General features: G+C 40.0%; 1 protein-coding gene across 2 annotated transcripts in view; it reads right to left on the bottom strand.

The window, feature by feature from the left end:
- The window catches only part of grm8a (glutamate receptor, metabotropic 8a), a 204,813-nt gene extending 187,493 nt beyond the window's left edge, over positions 1–17,320 (bottom strand). For both annotated transcript variants that reach the window (XM_079870081.1, XM_079870082.1), the window contains exons 1-2: positions 17,222–17,320; positions 14,278–15,019 (exon numbers count right to left, since the gene is read on the bottom strand). In XM_079870081.1, coding sequence (XP_079726207.1) covers positions 14,278–14,784 — 507 coding nt within the window. In that variant the 5' untranslated portion in view covers positions 14,785–15,019; positions 17,222–17,320. The remainder of the gene's footprint in view (positions 1–14,277; positions 15,020–17,221) is intronic.
- Positions 17,321–17,585: the final 265 nt, after the last annotated feature.

Below are 17,585 nucleotides of genomic sequence, written 5' to 3'. Positions count from 1 at the left end.
TAAATAACTATATGATTTATAGCAGTATTTACTGTATGTGGCACCAAAACAATGACTCATTTCGACAGTCCGACGCAAATATTCCTGCTGTGCTGTTCAGTTATAATGCAATTTGAGAAATATTATACAAAGTAAAATGCAAAAAAAGCAATGTTTGCACGTTTACTTGTTGAGGAAAAATAGGCCTATAGGCTCCTCGTTACTGGAAAGCTATACAGTATTAAAAAAACAGCTTGTGGCATGTCTAATTTTAGTAAGCTACTCCCAAACTGGGTTCCACTAGCTCTTTTAGCTTAACTTCTAGATGATATTAAGTCGAAAATGTTTTTTCACCTGTAGCTAATCACATACGCAAGTCAGTCTGCTTCACCCATTCATTCACCATAACCATCCTCCATCTCTCATTAGCAGCCGGCAGCACCTCAAACAACCTCCTGACCCGCCTGGAAGCAAACTCTAATTAAAACTAGTAGACTCGAGTCTTTCAGAGCCGTCCGAGCTCTAATTACAGGCCAAATACGAGGCTTCTCTCGTCTGATGGGAAAGGAGTGTGTGTTGATTAAACTCGCTGCATTTCTGTGCTGCCATAAAAAAATGCTGTTTCTTTTTTTTGTGAGCCAAAACCAGAAGTTCGCATCACCCTGCTTCCCTCAACAAAATCCCAATAGGGTTTTTCCATTGGCTTTTGGATTGTTGCATAAAATAAGCTCGGTGAGGTGACCAACAAAAGCTGAAGAGTTTTTCCTTTGCGTACAGTAAAACTGATCCCTGTTCACACAGATCTGCAAAAGAAAAACATCTAAAAACGGTGTACTATTCTTACCAAGCAAGTAATTAGCAGTGTCACTTTGTAAAGACACTATGGGCCCTATTTTAATGATCAGGAACGCAAGTATCAAGCGCAAAACGCAAGTAACTTTGTGGGCGGGTCTTGGGCGCTGTTGCTATTATACCGGCGGGATAAATGACTCTTGCGCCCGATGCAAATCTAAAATGGGTTGGTCTGAAGTCGCTTCATTACTCATAGGTGTGGTTTGGGCGTAACGTGAAATAAACCAATCAGAGCGTCATCTCACATTCCCTTTAAGAGCAGGCGCGCTTGTTCCATGGCGGATTGCTATTATAACGGCGGATTTGCAGAAGCGGTTTACAGCCGAGGAGACCGACGTTCTCATCAGGGCCGTAAAACACAGAGAAGTGACATTGTATGAGGATGGAGAAACACACCCAAATTAACTTCGGTTAAACAGGCGTATGATAATTTGGGTAAATGTGTAAGCTAGATTTATGCCTATTTTTTCACATCTTCATGGACACCACAATGATTTCCCTGTGTTAATATTTTTCCTTGTAATTATGTATGATTTGCAAAAATGAAAACTGCTGCTTCTGTGTAGATGAGAGAATCAAAGTGTATGTGTGTTGTGCACACGCTACATTATGGCCAAGCATGCGCCCTTAAAATAGCATCTGAATAACGCGCCACTGACTTTAGACGAGGTTTCTCCTGGTCTGTGGCGGAATTGTTTTCTGAAACTGCAAAATAGCACCAGGGAACGTTTGCGCCGGAACACGCCTCCTCTTTTCACTGAACCGCCACCGGGAGCGCAAGTTCATTCCCTAATTTACCGACGTGCGTCTGTGGAGGGGAAAGTCCGCTGTGCGCGGGTGCAAACTAGGAATGATACATGCGTCGGTGTACAAAGTCAATTGCGTTGGGTGCAAGATAGGGCCCTACATGCATATACACAAGCGCAAGATGTCACCGTTTTCACAAATTCACGTTTTTGTGGCTAACACGGCGACGATAACTGTATCGATTTAGAAAACTTGCACTTTCCACTTGCAGCTATTCAATAGTCTTGTGTTTCCACACTCCCAAAATGCTGTTGTCTATTAAATGAGTGGCCAAAACACACGAAAAGTTTTCCGTTTTAAAATCGTATTGTGAAAATGGTGTAGTGTAAACGACCCCTTAGTAATCATGTCTGAAAACAGTGTTTCCAACAACTAGGGAATACACAGCCTTGTTTATATATTTATATACAGGGCTACACTGCCATCTAGTGGTTACACCATGGTATTACAGGTGATAAATGGTGCATAATTTAGAGGTAAATATTTAGTACCGTAAAAATCACACAAAAAAATAATATACCACATTAATTTTTTTATATACACAGTATATATATATTGTGTTGGCAAAAGCTAGTATTTCCCATGAGCCCCACTGACTGGTCCCACCTGTGCCATCCCACTTTCTCTGCTGCAACTCCATTTTATTCTCTTTTTCTGATTTTTTTTTTTCCCTTATTCTCTCCGCTACTTCAGGATTGTGTGTGTGCTCAAGAGGAGCTGAACGGTATCAGTGCCCCGGCTGGCCTTGGGGAATGTGGGAATTAAAGTCGAGGGGTGACGCAAGTGGTCAAGTGAATGGAGATTATGTGCCTCCATCAAACTGCAAATAAAACACACTTCTTCCTCCTCCTCCTGTGACAAACTCTCATCTCGTCCCTGCACATGAATAATTCACTCAGATACTCCAAAAGGAAGAGCTATTAAAATTACATGGGGACGGGAGAAGCAGATGAAATATTCGTACCTTTCCTTTCTTCTCGCTGTCCTGTAGCTCAGAGCTCACGATTAAAGCAGTCCGTTTGAGTTTTCTTCACCCCCTTCTACACATTAGTAAATGACAAGATATCCAGCAGCAGTAAATATCATCTGGGCGAGAACTTTGCATATTGGAAAATGTTCTCATTAGCATATGTTTGAGTGAGAACCTGTTAAAAAAGCAGGTCAAATATCCCCAAAGCTCTGAAGGAAAATCGAAGGCCTCGTCCAATAGTGTTTAGTCTCAGCGGTGAAGCATGGTTTGCTAATCAGAGGCAGGTGACATGTTCATTCTAGAGATCATTTGATTGGTTAAAAGTTTGGCAAATGGACACATATAGACTAAAAGCAACTAAACTCCAATTTTAACGTCATGGGATGTTTAAGCATCTTTCATTTTACCTCATTAGAGTTGAAGGTAACTCTCAGCAAACTGTACCTGAAAAAAACAGGCATTTTTTTGTTTGTTTTAATCATTTAACATCAAAATGAAGTATAAAGAAAATAAAATCATCAAATATGTAAAATCGTGCATTTTCTCGTGCAAAATGCCTGATATTTTAATTCCAAATAATGAAGGTATAATTAGATTTTGTTGAATGTAAATGTGATCTTGCTAATTAATTTGCTTATTAAACAAATTAAATAAAAAAATATATATATATATTGCATTACTCATTAAAGAGTTACAATTGTGACTAAGTTTATTTTTAACAAAAACTAAAATTGTTTTTATCAACTGAAATAAAGCTGAATTCAAATGAAATCATTTATTTAAAATAAAATTTAGATGAAAAACTTAAAAGTTACTCCTAAATGAAAATTAGAAATGTTGCCTTGAAGAAAAAAAAAAACTAAGCTAAAAAGAAATATTAAAATAAGCACATAACAAAACAAATAAAACGTAAAATGCAAACAGAAATTATAAAAGTTAATTCAAAATATGAATAAATATTATAATTGCATATAAATATTAGCCTTCTAAAACAACTCCTATAGGTTCCGCATCCTGGGATAACGTTCATGGGTTCAAATGCAACGTTTCATAAACAATTCAAATGCAAAATTACATTGATGAAATCAATACGCAGATCTGTAAAATCAAGACGACGCTTCTCGATTGACGAGCTGAACTCAGGCTTGCGACACAGAGAAAGCTGTATAACTGAAGTGCATTGATGTCTATAGATCTGTGATGCACATTGGCACTGCCGGTGAACATTTCATGCTTTAATTAGACACCGAAGGACTCCTGAGGGACTCCAGCTCTCAATCTACTACGGCAAATCAACTAGTCACACATCTCTCTCTCTCTCTCTCTCTCTCTCTCTCTCTCTCTCTCTCTCTGTGCTAATGTTTTTTTCTGTGTCTTTTATCAATAATGTCACCAGCCTAATAAAGTGTGCGAGGCTTTCCCGTGAGGCGGGGAGGAGTTCATGCTATATCGGTGACGGACACCTCCTCCCATGCTGATCAGAGGGACCGAGAGAGCCGAATGCACTGTCAGGTCACATAAACGCCTGTCGCTGTCACATATCGCCCCGAATGACGCTGACAGAGAGACGGAGGAGGAACGAGACATTATCATTCAGGTGAGGCGAGAGGAGGCTGTAGCACTGCAGTGATGACATATCTTTACAGGCCACACCGGAAGTGATCATCAGCAAGTGGATCTCTGAGCTGAGTGAGTGAGTGGAGGCGGGGCTCATTTGCATATTCATAGAACCACGTATACTAAATGAGGCAAGGGTCTCGAGTTACATTCAAGCTATTTTAACACCAGTATAAAAAACTGGACATTTTAAATGTTCTGAGAACATTTCCATAACTTGATGTTATCTATATAACTATCCCAGTTCACTTAAAAAATAAAAATAAACTGACAAGAGGATATTACTGATGTATTGAATAAAACGTGGTGAAAATATCATAAAGTCCCCCTGTAGTCAATCATTTTATCCCTTAAAACTCATCTTTGATCACCGAAATTACATATCTAAACGTTTTTTTCTTAATGCCTTAAAATATCTTGAATGTAACTCGACACCCTTGGCTTATTTAGTATGCGTGGTTCTATGAATATGCAAATGAGCCCCGCCTCCACTCACTCAGCTCAGAGATCCACTCGTTGACGATCACACGTTGATCTGATTGGTTGCAAGGTAGTTTGTGATGCCAGAAACATCAGCGATTTCAAAGCAAAGTCTTTGGTTCACTGCAGTTTTAAGGAGAAAATACTCAGCAATGGTGTCGACTTATGAATTTACACATGGTTTGTCTTAAAGCATATTAAAAACACCACATAGACATATAAACAACATTAAAAGCTGGATTTTCTCCACAGGGGGACTTTAAGCTAGTGTTAAACACACCTCATTTCAGGCATTTAACCAAAAACCCACGATGGAAACAGAAGTGCTAAAATTCTCATTTCTGGGTTTAGATTTCAGCCCAAATCTTTAACCACTTGGCCACACGATGCGATGCGAGTGCTGATGTAAATCGCCTGGAAAGCCCACATCAGCAAGAAAAGCAATTAAAAATTTACAGGGGAGAAGTTCTAAGCCTGCTAAAGGATGTGCACGGATTTCAATCCCACTCGCCGTGAAGTCTGGCCTGACCCATAAAGCAAAAATGAGAGCACAATTCAGGCTCCTCCATCTACAAATCGCCACTCTGTCAATGCAAGAGGTGTTGTTTACCAGCAGTCTCTGAAGAAGCTTCCTCAGTCATTTTCAGCCAGGCACCAGATTTCACACTCATCTGCTTCGTCCCAATGGGCTTTACTGTGGGCAGCTAAGACGCTACGCTAGCAGTCAAAACACACTCCAAAGTGCTCTGGATTCACTGCTCCAAATGGGCGTCCAAGTACAAACAATGCCGAGCACTTCAACTGCGTGTGCATGCATTCTGCTCTAATATCTATTGCTCATTTGCATGTTTAAAAGAATAGTAATATTTTGGAGGTTTGTAAGGCTCTATTCTGTAAAGCTGCTTTGGAAATAGATGTGTTGTAAAAACCATGGCATTATTTTGAATCAGTCAGAATCAGTATTTTGTGATTATCACTGTAAAAAAAAAGAAAGAAATTAAATGTATGTATTTAAATGTATGTTTTATTATTGAATGGCATATTGGTGCATGTACACATAAAAAAAAAAAAATAAAAAAAAGATTTTTGTCTTGTTTTTCAGTAAAATATCTAAACATTCTTACAATAAGAAACATTTACTTGAGAAGCAAAATGACGTGTTTACTTAAAAAAGAAAGCATAAAAATTAAGTGACTTTATGCTTAAAACAACAAATATCTGCCAACGGGGTCAGAAAAATAAAACTTGTTTTCCTTTTGAATAAACTTTTTTTTAATGACCCCATTGGCAGAAATATACATTTACATTTACATTTAGTCATTTAGCAGACGATTTTTTTCCAAAGCGACTTACAAATTAGGACTAAATTAAGCGTCATCATGAAGAGGCAAAAACAACGCAAGAAGTGCTCAAAATACGAAGTTCAGGCATTATTCAGAGTAGCATAAGCCCGATAAGTGAGGTTTTAAAGGGAAAGGGAAGGGTTTTTTAAGCCTAAATATAAGTATAAACTCACTTAATTTTGTCCAACTAAAACATTTCATGAACAATACATAAATGTTTTGTTGTGCTAACATTTTAAGAATATTATTAAAAACCATAAAACTTCTAACGAACCCTGGAGGAACGTTTGTTGATAACTTTGAGAGAACCTTGCCAGAACGTACCCTGTTAGCTGGATGTCAGCTTGAAAAAGTATGAGCTGTCATGAAATGCTCCTTGATTATTTAATTTCATAGACAAAAACCACATATTGACAACCTTTGAGTGTCGTGACCCCTGCTAGGAAGTAAATTTAAAGACTGGGCCTGAACTTTACCCCTATAAACCCGTGTTATTCTGTGTTTGTGTGTGTGTGTGTGTGTGTGTGTGTGTGTGGTTCTGTCTAATGAGCTCGCTGTCTGTTTTGTGCTCTGAGTCCATTATCACACTCTTAATTCTCCTCATGGAGGAAATCAGCGGTTGGAATAGTTAAGTGGCACCCATGGCCTCTCGCCCACACGTCCTCGCTCTCATCCTCACGAGGTTTCCACCTCCACCAAAGCATCTGAGAGCCGGCGCTCTTCAACCTGAACCCGTGTGCCGCGGGCAGCGTCTGAGAACGAGGCCCCTGAGGGCCGACGAGTACATGTACATCTGAGACTGCGGTTATGACGTTAAAGAGGTCCTTCACCGCTGGCAAAATACGCTTTCAGTAAAACTTGGCTGCCTATGCAGTAGAAAGGTGAAAAAACCTGCTACCTGACTAGAGAAAACAGAGAAAAGGGGCTGTTGTTTTTCCTCTTGCCAAATAGGTAGGAAAACTTCAACACCCACAATGCACTGGGCTTGTTGCCATCCAAGGCCACTCCCACTAGTCTGTATGGATACGATTATCAGAGTCAAATACCACCATGCTTTAGTAGGCAAGGCAAGTTTATTTATATAGCACATTTCATTAACAAAGGTAATTCAAAGGGCTGCACATAAAAGGAAACAAATACATAGGAATAAAAATGAAATGCATAAGAAATACAAATAACAAAAGGATGGAAGAGTCAGAGTTTCACAGCTGTTTGTTTTACTTTGTTTTCTTGGCGCCTAAATAATCTTTTGAACGTCTCTGTTAGATCCGATTTTTCACCTAAAATCGTCCAGGAAGAGCTCTAGGACTGACCCTCCAGTAGGAAATACTTCTTGGCAAACTTTTATTTAGTTAGACTTGTATTGTTCACGGGTGCAAGGATTCAAAGAGTAAGTGTTTAGCGGGAGTGAGGTATGTTCAGTTTCTAGTGAAGGATCCAGTGTGTTGTCGGCAGTGACTAAAGGCTCCGATGTATCATAAATACGGAGCGAAAGCCTCAACGCAAATGATAAAAAAGTCATCATTTTTGTAGTCAACATTTCAGACGTCAGTTCCGCCCGAAAGCAAAACAAAGTCGCGTAACGGTAAGGAAGCTGTCGACATAGTGTTCAGTTCGTACAATAATGCAGAGTAGACAAAGTACGATACAATTTTCAGTGATAAACCTAAACTCACAACAACTGTTTAGTTAATAACCGTAATGTCAGCGGACAGGGATACACAAATATTGAAGTACAATCTGTAGTCTCATGAAAGCCCTGGAGCTGGCAAATGTTTTGCTGACAAATAAACGGTAATTTCTCGGTCCAGGTGACATGGAGAACGAGTAAACATTGTTCATTTACATATACTGACACATTGTAAACAAAGCAGATCGAAAAACAGCGAAGTTACACTTTAAAGGGATAGTTCACTTTGAAATTAATTTTTTTTATGTTTTAGCTTACCTCAAGGGCATCCAAGGTGTAGGTGTCTTTGTTTCCGCAGTAGTTTCAATTTTGATATTTTTAGGTCAAACCGTTCTTGTCTGTCAGTCGTATAATGCAGGTCTATGGTCACTGTCTCAAAGAGCATGCACAGAGTCCAAATTAAACAATTCCCCATCGTCCAAATTAAAACAATTCCCCATCGTAAGTACACATTGATGGCCTAAGACACGAAACGAGCGGTTTGTGTGAGAAAACGAACAGTATTTATATCGTTTTTACCTCTTGTACACAACCACGTCCAAGTGATCTGAGGGTGTGCGTGCGTTCTGGCTTAGTCTGCGCAAGCGCCGGAAAGTGTAAAAGAGGTAAAAACGATATAAATACTGTTCTTTTTCTCACACAAACCGCTCGTTTCGTGTCTTAGGCCATCAATGTGTACTTACGATGGGGAATTGTTTAATTTGGACGATGGGGAATTGTTTAATTTGGACTCTGTGCTTGCTCTTTGAGACAGTGACCATAGACCTGCATTATATGACTGACAGACAAGAACGGTTTGACCTAAAAATATCAAAATTGAAACTACTGCGGAAACAAAGACACCTACATCTTGGATGCCCTTGAGGTAAGCTAAAACATACCAAAATTTAATTTCAAAGTGAACTATCCCTTTAAATTCTGCACAACAACAGTAGCTTTTATAGTTTATTGATTTACATATTTTTGAATAGAGAGAAAATAATCAAATGCTATTTGTAAAGTACACTGGATTATTTCAAAATAGGCATTAGCTTATGAACATTTTCTCATTTAATTTGCAGGAAAACCACTATAGCATGTCATAAAACACAGGCTTTCAGCCGTGCACAGATGGTTCCAGCCAAGAAGATGCAATTTAATAGATTTAGGAAGGTGCAAAGGTTTATTGGCCTCATGCGTCGATGCCAATGATTTTCAGTGCGCAAGCAAACCCATCTGCTGAAATTAACTTAAGAGGGCTGGTTCAATAACAGAAGAAGAAAAAAACTTTATGAAAATGCCAACTTCATTACACAATCCATTATAGCGCAGTGCCAGGTGTGTGATTTATGCCGTGGCGCATTTCTGGGTCTAAATAAGCCACTGATTCTGACCTTTCCACAAATACGCAGAAATTAACAATAGCGCTCTTGCTGACTCAACCCAACATAATGTGCATCTGTTGCTTAATTACATTTTAATCTAAATGTTGTCTTTCTGGAGTAATGAAGCGCAAAATCGTTTCATAATTCACGGGCTGTGCGACACATTAGTCTTTCTCTTTAACTTCAAACTGAGATGCAGAGCGAATTTATAAAAAAACATTTACACTCGCCAATTTAGCTCTCAGCGTGAATGCGACGTGATTTTACCTTTGTTCCCTTTTACATCAAGGCAAAACCTCAAGTAAAAGCCACTGTGGCTGAATGGACAGGGCTACATGTTGCTACTGGATAAACAAGTAATCTCAATGCCTGTGGCTTGTAATTGAATCAGGCTTTCAGAAGTACAAAGGTTGGTGTGTTTCAACACAATTCTGATGGACGCTCTATTGATCAGCCGTATTTTTGCACATCGCCGTCAAAAACCACCCAGACATCTTTTGCTCACAGCTAAAATCAAAAGTCATGTATTTGTCTGGCATGCTGCATCTGCTATTTGCAAAGACTGTGCGATAATGTTAGTATGTGAATGTGCATAACTATTACTCATTAGGCTATAGAAAACGTTTAAAAGTTGGCAAGTAAAGCAAACCAACAAAAAAGTTTTTCCTTGTGTGCCTTAAAGGGGTGGTTGAATATGATTTCACTTTTTTAACTTTAGTTAGTGTGTAATGTTGCTGTTTGAGCGTAAACAACATCTGCAAAGTTACAACGCTTAAAGTTCAAAGAAGCTCCGCCCTCTGTGCCGGGAGAAGCAGCTCATTTGCATTTAAAAAACGGTGCGTTTTTGCTCACCCTCAAAAAGTGACAACTTTAACATGCTATATACAAATATCTGTGGGGTATTTTGAGCTAAAACTTAACACACTCATTTTCAACTTCATTTTACATCTTGTGAAAAGGGCATTATACCACCCCTTTAAAATCCACAAAAAGCTTTAAAAGGATGTTGTTTAGATCAAACTGCCTGTAAAATCCTGTTACAACACAAATCCTGTTCTCAACAGCTTTTTGTATTGCAAATAAAAGAATGCTACACTCAGACCAAAATCATTACTATTCAAGTCTATCTTGAAAAGCGTTTCTGGGGAAAAGTTCAGTCTGAATGCACAATGAATGCTGAGTGTTGGGGCCTGAACTCATGAATATGCATGCCAATTGTTTGCCAATGAATGTAATATTACTACAGTAAATATTGTTAAATAAATAAGAACAGGCAGCAGTGAAACAACGTCGCTCTCACAAGGGTCATCAAAGCCATAACAGGCATCTTAATTAACAACTAAACCCACCGTCCCACCAGCACCGATGGCAGGGGAGTGAAGTGATCCGTCCCAAAAAGTATTTCTTGTTGATAAGGCAATCCTAAAATGCAGTGCAAAAGGCAGTAAAATGATGATAATTACGGTAAGAAAAATAGTTTTAAATAAAACTACAAAAATTTTGTTTAAAATAATAAAAACTACACTTTTACTCCATTTACATCATTTTAGTCCATTTACATATCTATTAAAACATTTTGCTAACATTACCATTAAGTAGTGAAAACGTTGTTTCTGAATGTTCTCTGAAGGAAACATTCCATTTGATCATTCTGCGAACATAATGGAACGTTACATTTGAATGTTCTCTGAACATTCCGAAACAATTCGTAACATTTAAAAAACGTTCCATGAACAAAAAAAAACATTCCATGAACAATGCATAAATCAAATTTTGGTGCTAAGGTTTTGAGAATATTATTAAAGACCAGAAAACAGAACAAGCGTTGAATTAAAGTTACTGGAAGATTATTTGTTCATAAGTTGAGAGAACCTTCCCTGTTAGCTGGGAGGCAGTCGACAGCACAGCAGCTCACTACATCTTCCACTGCATATATTACACAACAGCATTATGCATGTAAGAGCCTCTTTCACTCTGCCAAACACGACTGGAGGCACTTCATAGCTCTCAGAAATCTCCTGAGGTAAGACCACACCTGCAGGGTGGCCCTGATAAATCACCTCCCCGATGAAATGCATCTGAATTGCACCTGCAGTGCGCTGGGACCGTCGGAGGAATGGAAATCAGGGGGACTAACAGCTTGAGGCCACCCTCTCGCTGGGCATCCTAATGCTGTGGCGATTACCTAAACAGGAGATCTGACGGGGAACTCCATATGTCCCATTCAGAATCACTATGCGCTGGCATCAACGCCTGTTCACTGTTATGCAGGCACTTTCAGTGGTGGAGAATCTCTCATACTAGCAAGTGTTTTCAGTGTCTAAACTTAACATCAGTGTATTTCAAATGTGCTATTTAAAGTCTCATGAAACCCCCACCTCAGCACGAGTCAGTTTTCACCATCATTTTGAAAAGTAGCCTCTTTAAGTGAGCTCAACTGTTTATCAGCTGTCTCATCCACTTACTAATGAGGAAAAGCACAAAATCTCCATCTACAACAATGCACAAGTATGCAAAGTAATGAGCCATTTTTATTTGAACTCGCTTTCAAATTTTTAGTAAGTTTGAGACTTCCACAACATTGATCTTTAGATAATTGGTCTGGTCGTTTGTGCTGCCAAGTGTCAGACTGCATCTATAGTCTCAGATGATCCACAGACCATAACTCAAGCAAATATACATTCGCAGCCAATGCTTCTGTAAAACGACAAAGGGATAAAAATGATGCTCTGCTGATGTATAGGAATACTAGCACTCACCAATGTCGCATTAGTAAGTATCTAATAATAACAGCGTTTTGTAGGCCTTTAAATGGCCATGACCTGATCGCAAAAGAACATGCATTCCTGTTGAGACAAAACACATACGCAGCCAAATGTATATTTACATGCACGGCACCCAAGAAGACAACGTCTCTTCTAATCCTGTTTAACGTGATTGCTTCCTGATATCAAAGTCTGGCAGCTGACATGGTGTTACAGAAAAAGATCTGCGCTTGCAATATGGGACATGCGTCATTTAGTGCGGATGGGTCGTTCGGCACAGCATGTCTACATCAATCAGTCAAATCATGGTCAGCTAATGAGTGTGGAATAAACAGCAGTTTCATTAACATTGTGTCGTTATTTGGCACAGGACGGCCGTGAGTTGTTCCTATGACAACTACAATGAGCAGTCGGCCAGAAGTGTTATTTAGTCTGCTTATTAAACATGACCGTGTTAAAATCTATTGTTGTCAAGAGGCCACTCGAAGCTCAGTCTACAGACACGTATACACCTCTTTACGGGAGATCGTTTATGCAATCCATTCCAACTCCTAGAGGCGTTGTTATTCTAGGAAAAGACTGCATTGTAAGAGGTTGTCACTGCTGAACTTTAGCTGTTTACATTCATAAATAATGACAGCGAAAGAGCCCCCTGGTTCACTTAGTTTCTACCGACAGGCATAGCAAAATACCGGAGTTTATTTCACTGTCGCATTTGGCCAGAAACATCATCTTTCTGCTGTACATTTAGACTACAATAGAGTTTGGGCGGTATCATTCTCCGGAATCATCCTGCCTTGAGATTCTTCCAGGCCACTCTCTGTCACATCATATTACAAACAACTGTAGTTTGAGTTATGTGAGGTCACCCGTGCTTATGAAGACCTTGTCTGCTTCATAGAACAACTAAAAAAAAGTATGAGAAGTAAGCAGGCAGAAACTTATCCAAAGAGTGTGCATACAAGATTTCATGGACATCCATGGATTGCCTCTTGTGCCATTTTTACCAACAGCCTTCTGGCTCCCAATCTGGATTGTTAACCACTACGCTATAATATAACCACCATTCACAACTACTACAGACTCTGGCCTCATTCCCAGGAACCTCAGACAGCCTCGTAATGTTGGCGTAGACACATACGTCCCGACATTAGGGCCTGGTCTCGATTGTATTTTCCAATGCCCAACTCTATCGTTAACAATTACGCTACATTTACAACACACTACGCCCAATTTCCAGGCCCTAGAAAGGCAAAGTTAGACCTCTTATGTGAACCTGCTAACAGCCTCATAATGATGGCAAATATGAGACACATCTGCCATGATGACCCCAAAATTTTTGTTTAACTTGGAAAATATGGGCTAGTCTCAATTGTAGGTTTTCACTAACGCTATCTCATGACCGATTCGTACGTATTTTACGAGGTGGCTAATTCGTACAAATTTGTACAACCTCACTTGTACGAATTCGTGCAATTTGTCTAAACCCAAGGTTAACTTGGCAATTTGTCTAAACCAAGGGTAACTAGACGCTATCTCATGACCGATTCGTATGTATTTTACAAGGTGGCTAAGTAATTCGTACAACTTCACTTGTATGAATTCGTGCAATTTGTCTAAACCCAAGGTTTAGGGGCGGGGTCAGGGTTAGGTCATTCGTATTAATTCATACGATTTGGGCAACTCGTAGAATACGTACAATTGAGCAAAAATCATACGAATTCGCACGAAAATAGCCACCTCGTAAAATAAGTACGAAATGAGATCGGGTTTGTTTTTACCTATTCCCTTTCAACGCCTCGCCCAGATTGTTAACCACTACATTACACTACAATGAATATTCACAACAGCTACAGACTCTGTCCCATTCCCAGGCCCAAGACAGGACCTCTTATGTGACCCTGCTTACCTCAAACATCATACTTTTGGCAAACATGATGGAGACACATCTGCCGTGATGACCCCAATGATTTGATCAAACTTGGCAAATACTGGCTGGTCTAAATTGTACACCTTTTAACCACTACACTGTACTATAACCATCATTCACAACAGTTACAGACTACACCCCACTCCCAGGCCTCAGAAAGGCAAGGTTAGACCTCTTATGTGACCCTGCTTACCTTAAACACCTTCATAACGTTGGCAAACATGATGAAGACATAAGTATTTGTCAAACTTGGCAAATATGTTCTGATCTTGAAAGGTTTAAGTCGACTCCCAGCCCAGATTATTTCTCATTACACTATACTATACTATGACTACAATTCATAAAAGCTGCAGGATACTACCCACTCCCACACCTCAGAAAGATCGTTGGGAATTATGTCTTGACTTATCTGTCATCGACAACTACTACAGTTTGCTTCCCTCTCCCAATCCACATGAGAACAAGGTGAGCTTAACTCACCTTAAAGAGCCTCAAGATGTTGGCGACCATGATGGAGACCGAGCTGGCGGCTGCACCAATGACTCCGACGATTTTGTCGGGCTTGGCAAATATGGGCTGGTCTCCATTAGCACAGCGTACATCCGAGCCGTCGCGCTCAATGAGAGCTTGTACAAAGGTGAGCGACTGCTCCAGGGCGTAGGTGTCCCGTGAGCAGGTGTCCAGGATTCGGGCGCCCAGCGTCACGTTGGGTAGCAGCTCTGGGTCTTTGTTGATAAGGTCGATGGCAAACAGCATTGCCTCCAGTCTGTGAATACCCTTCTCCTTCTTTAACTCTCCGCAGGGAACGCCACGCTCACCCCGGGAGTGAACCGGGAACAGGCCACCCAGGATGATGTCCCCATCCAGGCGGATAGAGTGGGCGTATTCAATGGGTGGCGTCTCCAACTTTTGGAGAGAGACTGGTAACCAGTAGCAGAGGAAGAAGAGGAGCTGGTACTGAGTCCGAATTAAGCGTACAAGATCCATATCCACAGGGATGTTGGGGTCAGTGTGAGAAAGTGTAGGGTTTAATTTCCAGGTAACGGGATTGAGGACTAACGGGGAAGCAGGTGGACAGGAACATCCATTCCCATTTCAGAGCTGAAGTCGAGCATCTTGATCATTTAGGCCACGGGAACGTCTCACGGGGGCACGAACACCTGGTGTGCATGTCATGTGAAAGACGTCAGTGCCTCCGAAACTCTCACATCTTCAGAAGCATCTAAATAAAAGTAAACATTGTGTGAGAGGCTGCACAAAGAGAAATCAAACATGAATCAGACACGAGCAACAAAGCAAACTCACGGACATCTTGACAGAAAGGAAATTACAACACAGTCATTTGGAGCACAGTGTGGTCTTTCATTTCTGCCTCATTGAATAAACAACAAAATCAAAGCCTCTTCCCTCACATTTGCATAGGCAACCAAAGACATTTCGCAGCGAGAGGAAATGTGTCTATTTGCGGACAATAGAGCTGTCGGATTGATTTTTACACCTCAGCTTGTGGATTAAATGAAGGTGAGTTATGACAGATAGATCTTCACAACAGTTTTTTGGCAGGATGGACATATTTAGACATTTGGGGAAATGGAGATATTCAGCAATTATTTTGATGTTAATGTTTAATTATATTATAAACTAAAACATACATTTTTTATTTAAATAATTTTAAATGATAATAACATCAGTACAGTCATCAAATCACATTGTTCTTAAAAATTTGGGGTGATTTAAAAAAGAAAGCATATATATATATATATATATATATATATATATATATATATATTTACAGTCAAACCAAAAATTATTCAGACACTTTGCTATCCTAACTTACATCAATTAACTATAGTGTCCTGCTGCATCCAATATAAAAAATTCTATATGGTGTCTGAATAATTTTTGGTTTGACTGTATATATACACCACACTAGGCTCCAAAACCAAGATAGTTCATTTGCACATTTGTTGGCACACATCAGGCACCTAAAACATTTCAGAGAGTCGAGACAGAGAGAGCCTCTCCTGAAACACCTCCACATCTCCACTAGAATGGAGAGCCATCGTTTGATTACGCGCAGTTACGCACAGCCTCGCGCTTCCGAGAGAGAGAGAGAGAGAGAGAGAGAGAGAGAGAGAGAGAGAGAGAGAGAGAGAGAGAGAGAGAGAGAGAGAGAGAGAGAGAGAGAGACACACACACACACACACGCTGCGCAATCTGCCGCCTCCGTGCGCCACGAGCATCACTCCACAAGTCCACTGCACACTTCTCAATGAGACTGTGCTCTCCTGGTGAGCCACTAATGCCACTGAAATCCCACACACTAACCCAGACACTGTGGAAAGATCCCCTCATTATTCCAGGATCTTACTTACTGTGAACTTTAGATTACCTTCAAGACAACATTCGAGATGTTCTGTTTTAGAACAATGACTATATGTTCTAATTGCTTCTCTTCTTCTGACGCTGTATTCTATTCTATTCTATTTTCTGTTCTGTTCTATCCTATATGCTCTGTTTTTCTTCTCCAGTCATCTTTGGGGAAGACCAGTGCGCATTCGTTTGAAAACGCAATTGCACATACGACGGTCTGTGCATAATTGGATTTGTTTCAGCCTAATATTCTTCTAGTTTGCACGAATTAATCTCTATATGGGAGCTCAGGTCTTCCCTCTCTTCTGTCGTTTTCTCCAGACACAGATGGAGTTATTACCCTGGCAGTCGCAGTGTGTCCCATTTCTCTTTTTAATTTACACGAATCAGTATGTGTCAAGCAGAACCATCCTCTGCTGGAGATGCCATTATATTTCCACCAGGAGAACCTGTCTCGTGGGAATCCAGAGCTCTCTCAACTGTAGTTGAAAAAAAAAAAAAATAAATAAATAAATACAATCGCGTGCAGTTGAGAGTTTTGAGTCTGTTAATGCAATTTATGAGAACGACACGAGACGTTATAAAATTCACATTAAGCACGCACATTTCTGATTCATTTCTGAAATTATGTGTATGAATCAGCATGCATGCGTGTGCATTTACGCACATTCCTTCGATGCAATGCAATGATTCACACACTGTCTAATCAACACAGCCTCTGCATTCTCCATCATTTCAATATATACATCCAATGTCTCCATAAAAGCGCAACTATTGCGTCTAAAACAAGAAAGTGCTGTGAAGTGACCATTGTCATCTTAAAAACAAATGAGCTGAACAGAAACAACTGCAACATTCCTGTAGGTCTCAGTAACACAATAAAACACAAGTTATCTGTTTGATCACTGACAGTTTTCGCGCTCAAAAGATTCCAAACATTCCAAACAAAAGAACGAGCAGATCATATTTCTCCTAGATTATTATACTTGCAGTATGATAGCAGTATTTGAAAACATACTAAGATGGAAGTGCGGTAGATGTGAGATCTTACCTTCTTTCTGCCCTCAGATGTTGGTTTGTGGTGCTGAAATGAACAGCGCATCACCAAAATCCTCCCAGTGAATGTGCCTCTCTCTCTCTCTCTCTCTCTCTCTCTCTCTCTCTCTCTCTCTCTCTCTCTCTCTCTCTCTCTCTCATCACATGCAGTCTTAAATGAAGCATGCTCTCATTTCAGAAGGAAAATGCACAGGATGGTTTCCTCGGAACGATTAAGGAAACACCCACTCTTGTGCACACACAAAAAAAAATTGATGCAGAAGTGCAGAAATAGTTGAAGAAAGGAAAGAATAAATGCAGGGATTCTAACGTTATCTGGGATTTCGCGATGCAGATTTGACTTGAAATAAATATAATTT

The sequence above is a fragment of the Squalius cephalus genome (genome assembly GCF_949319135.1).
Source record: "Squalius cephalus genome assembly, chromosome: 4".
Lineage (NCBI taxonomy): Eukaryota > Metazoa > Chordata > Actinopteri > Cypriniformes > Leuciscidae > Squalius > Squalius cephalus.
The sequence above is the reverse complement of the archived record's forward strand: the minus strand, read 5'-3'. Positions and strand labels throughout refer to the sequence as shown.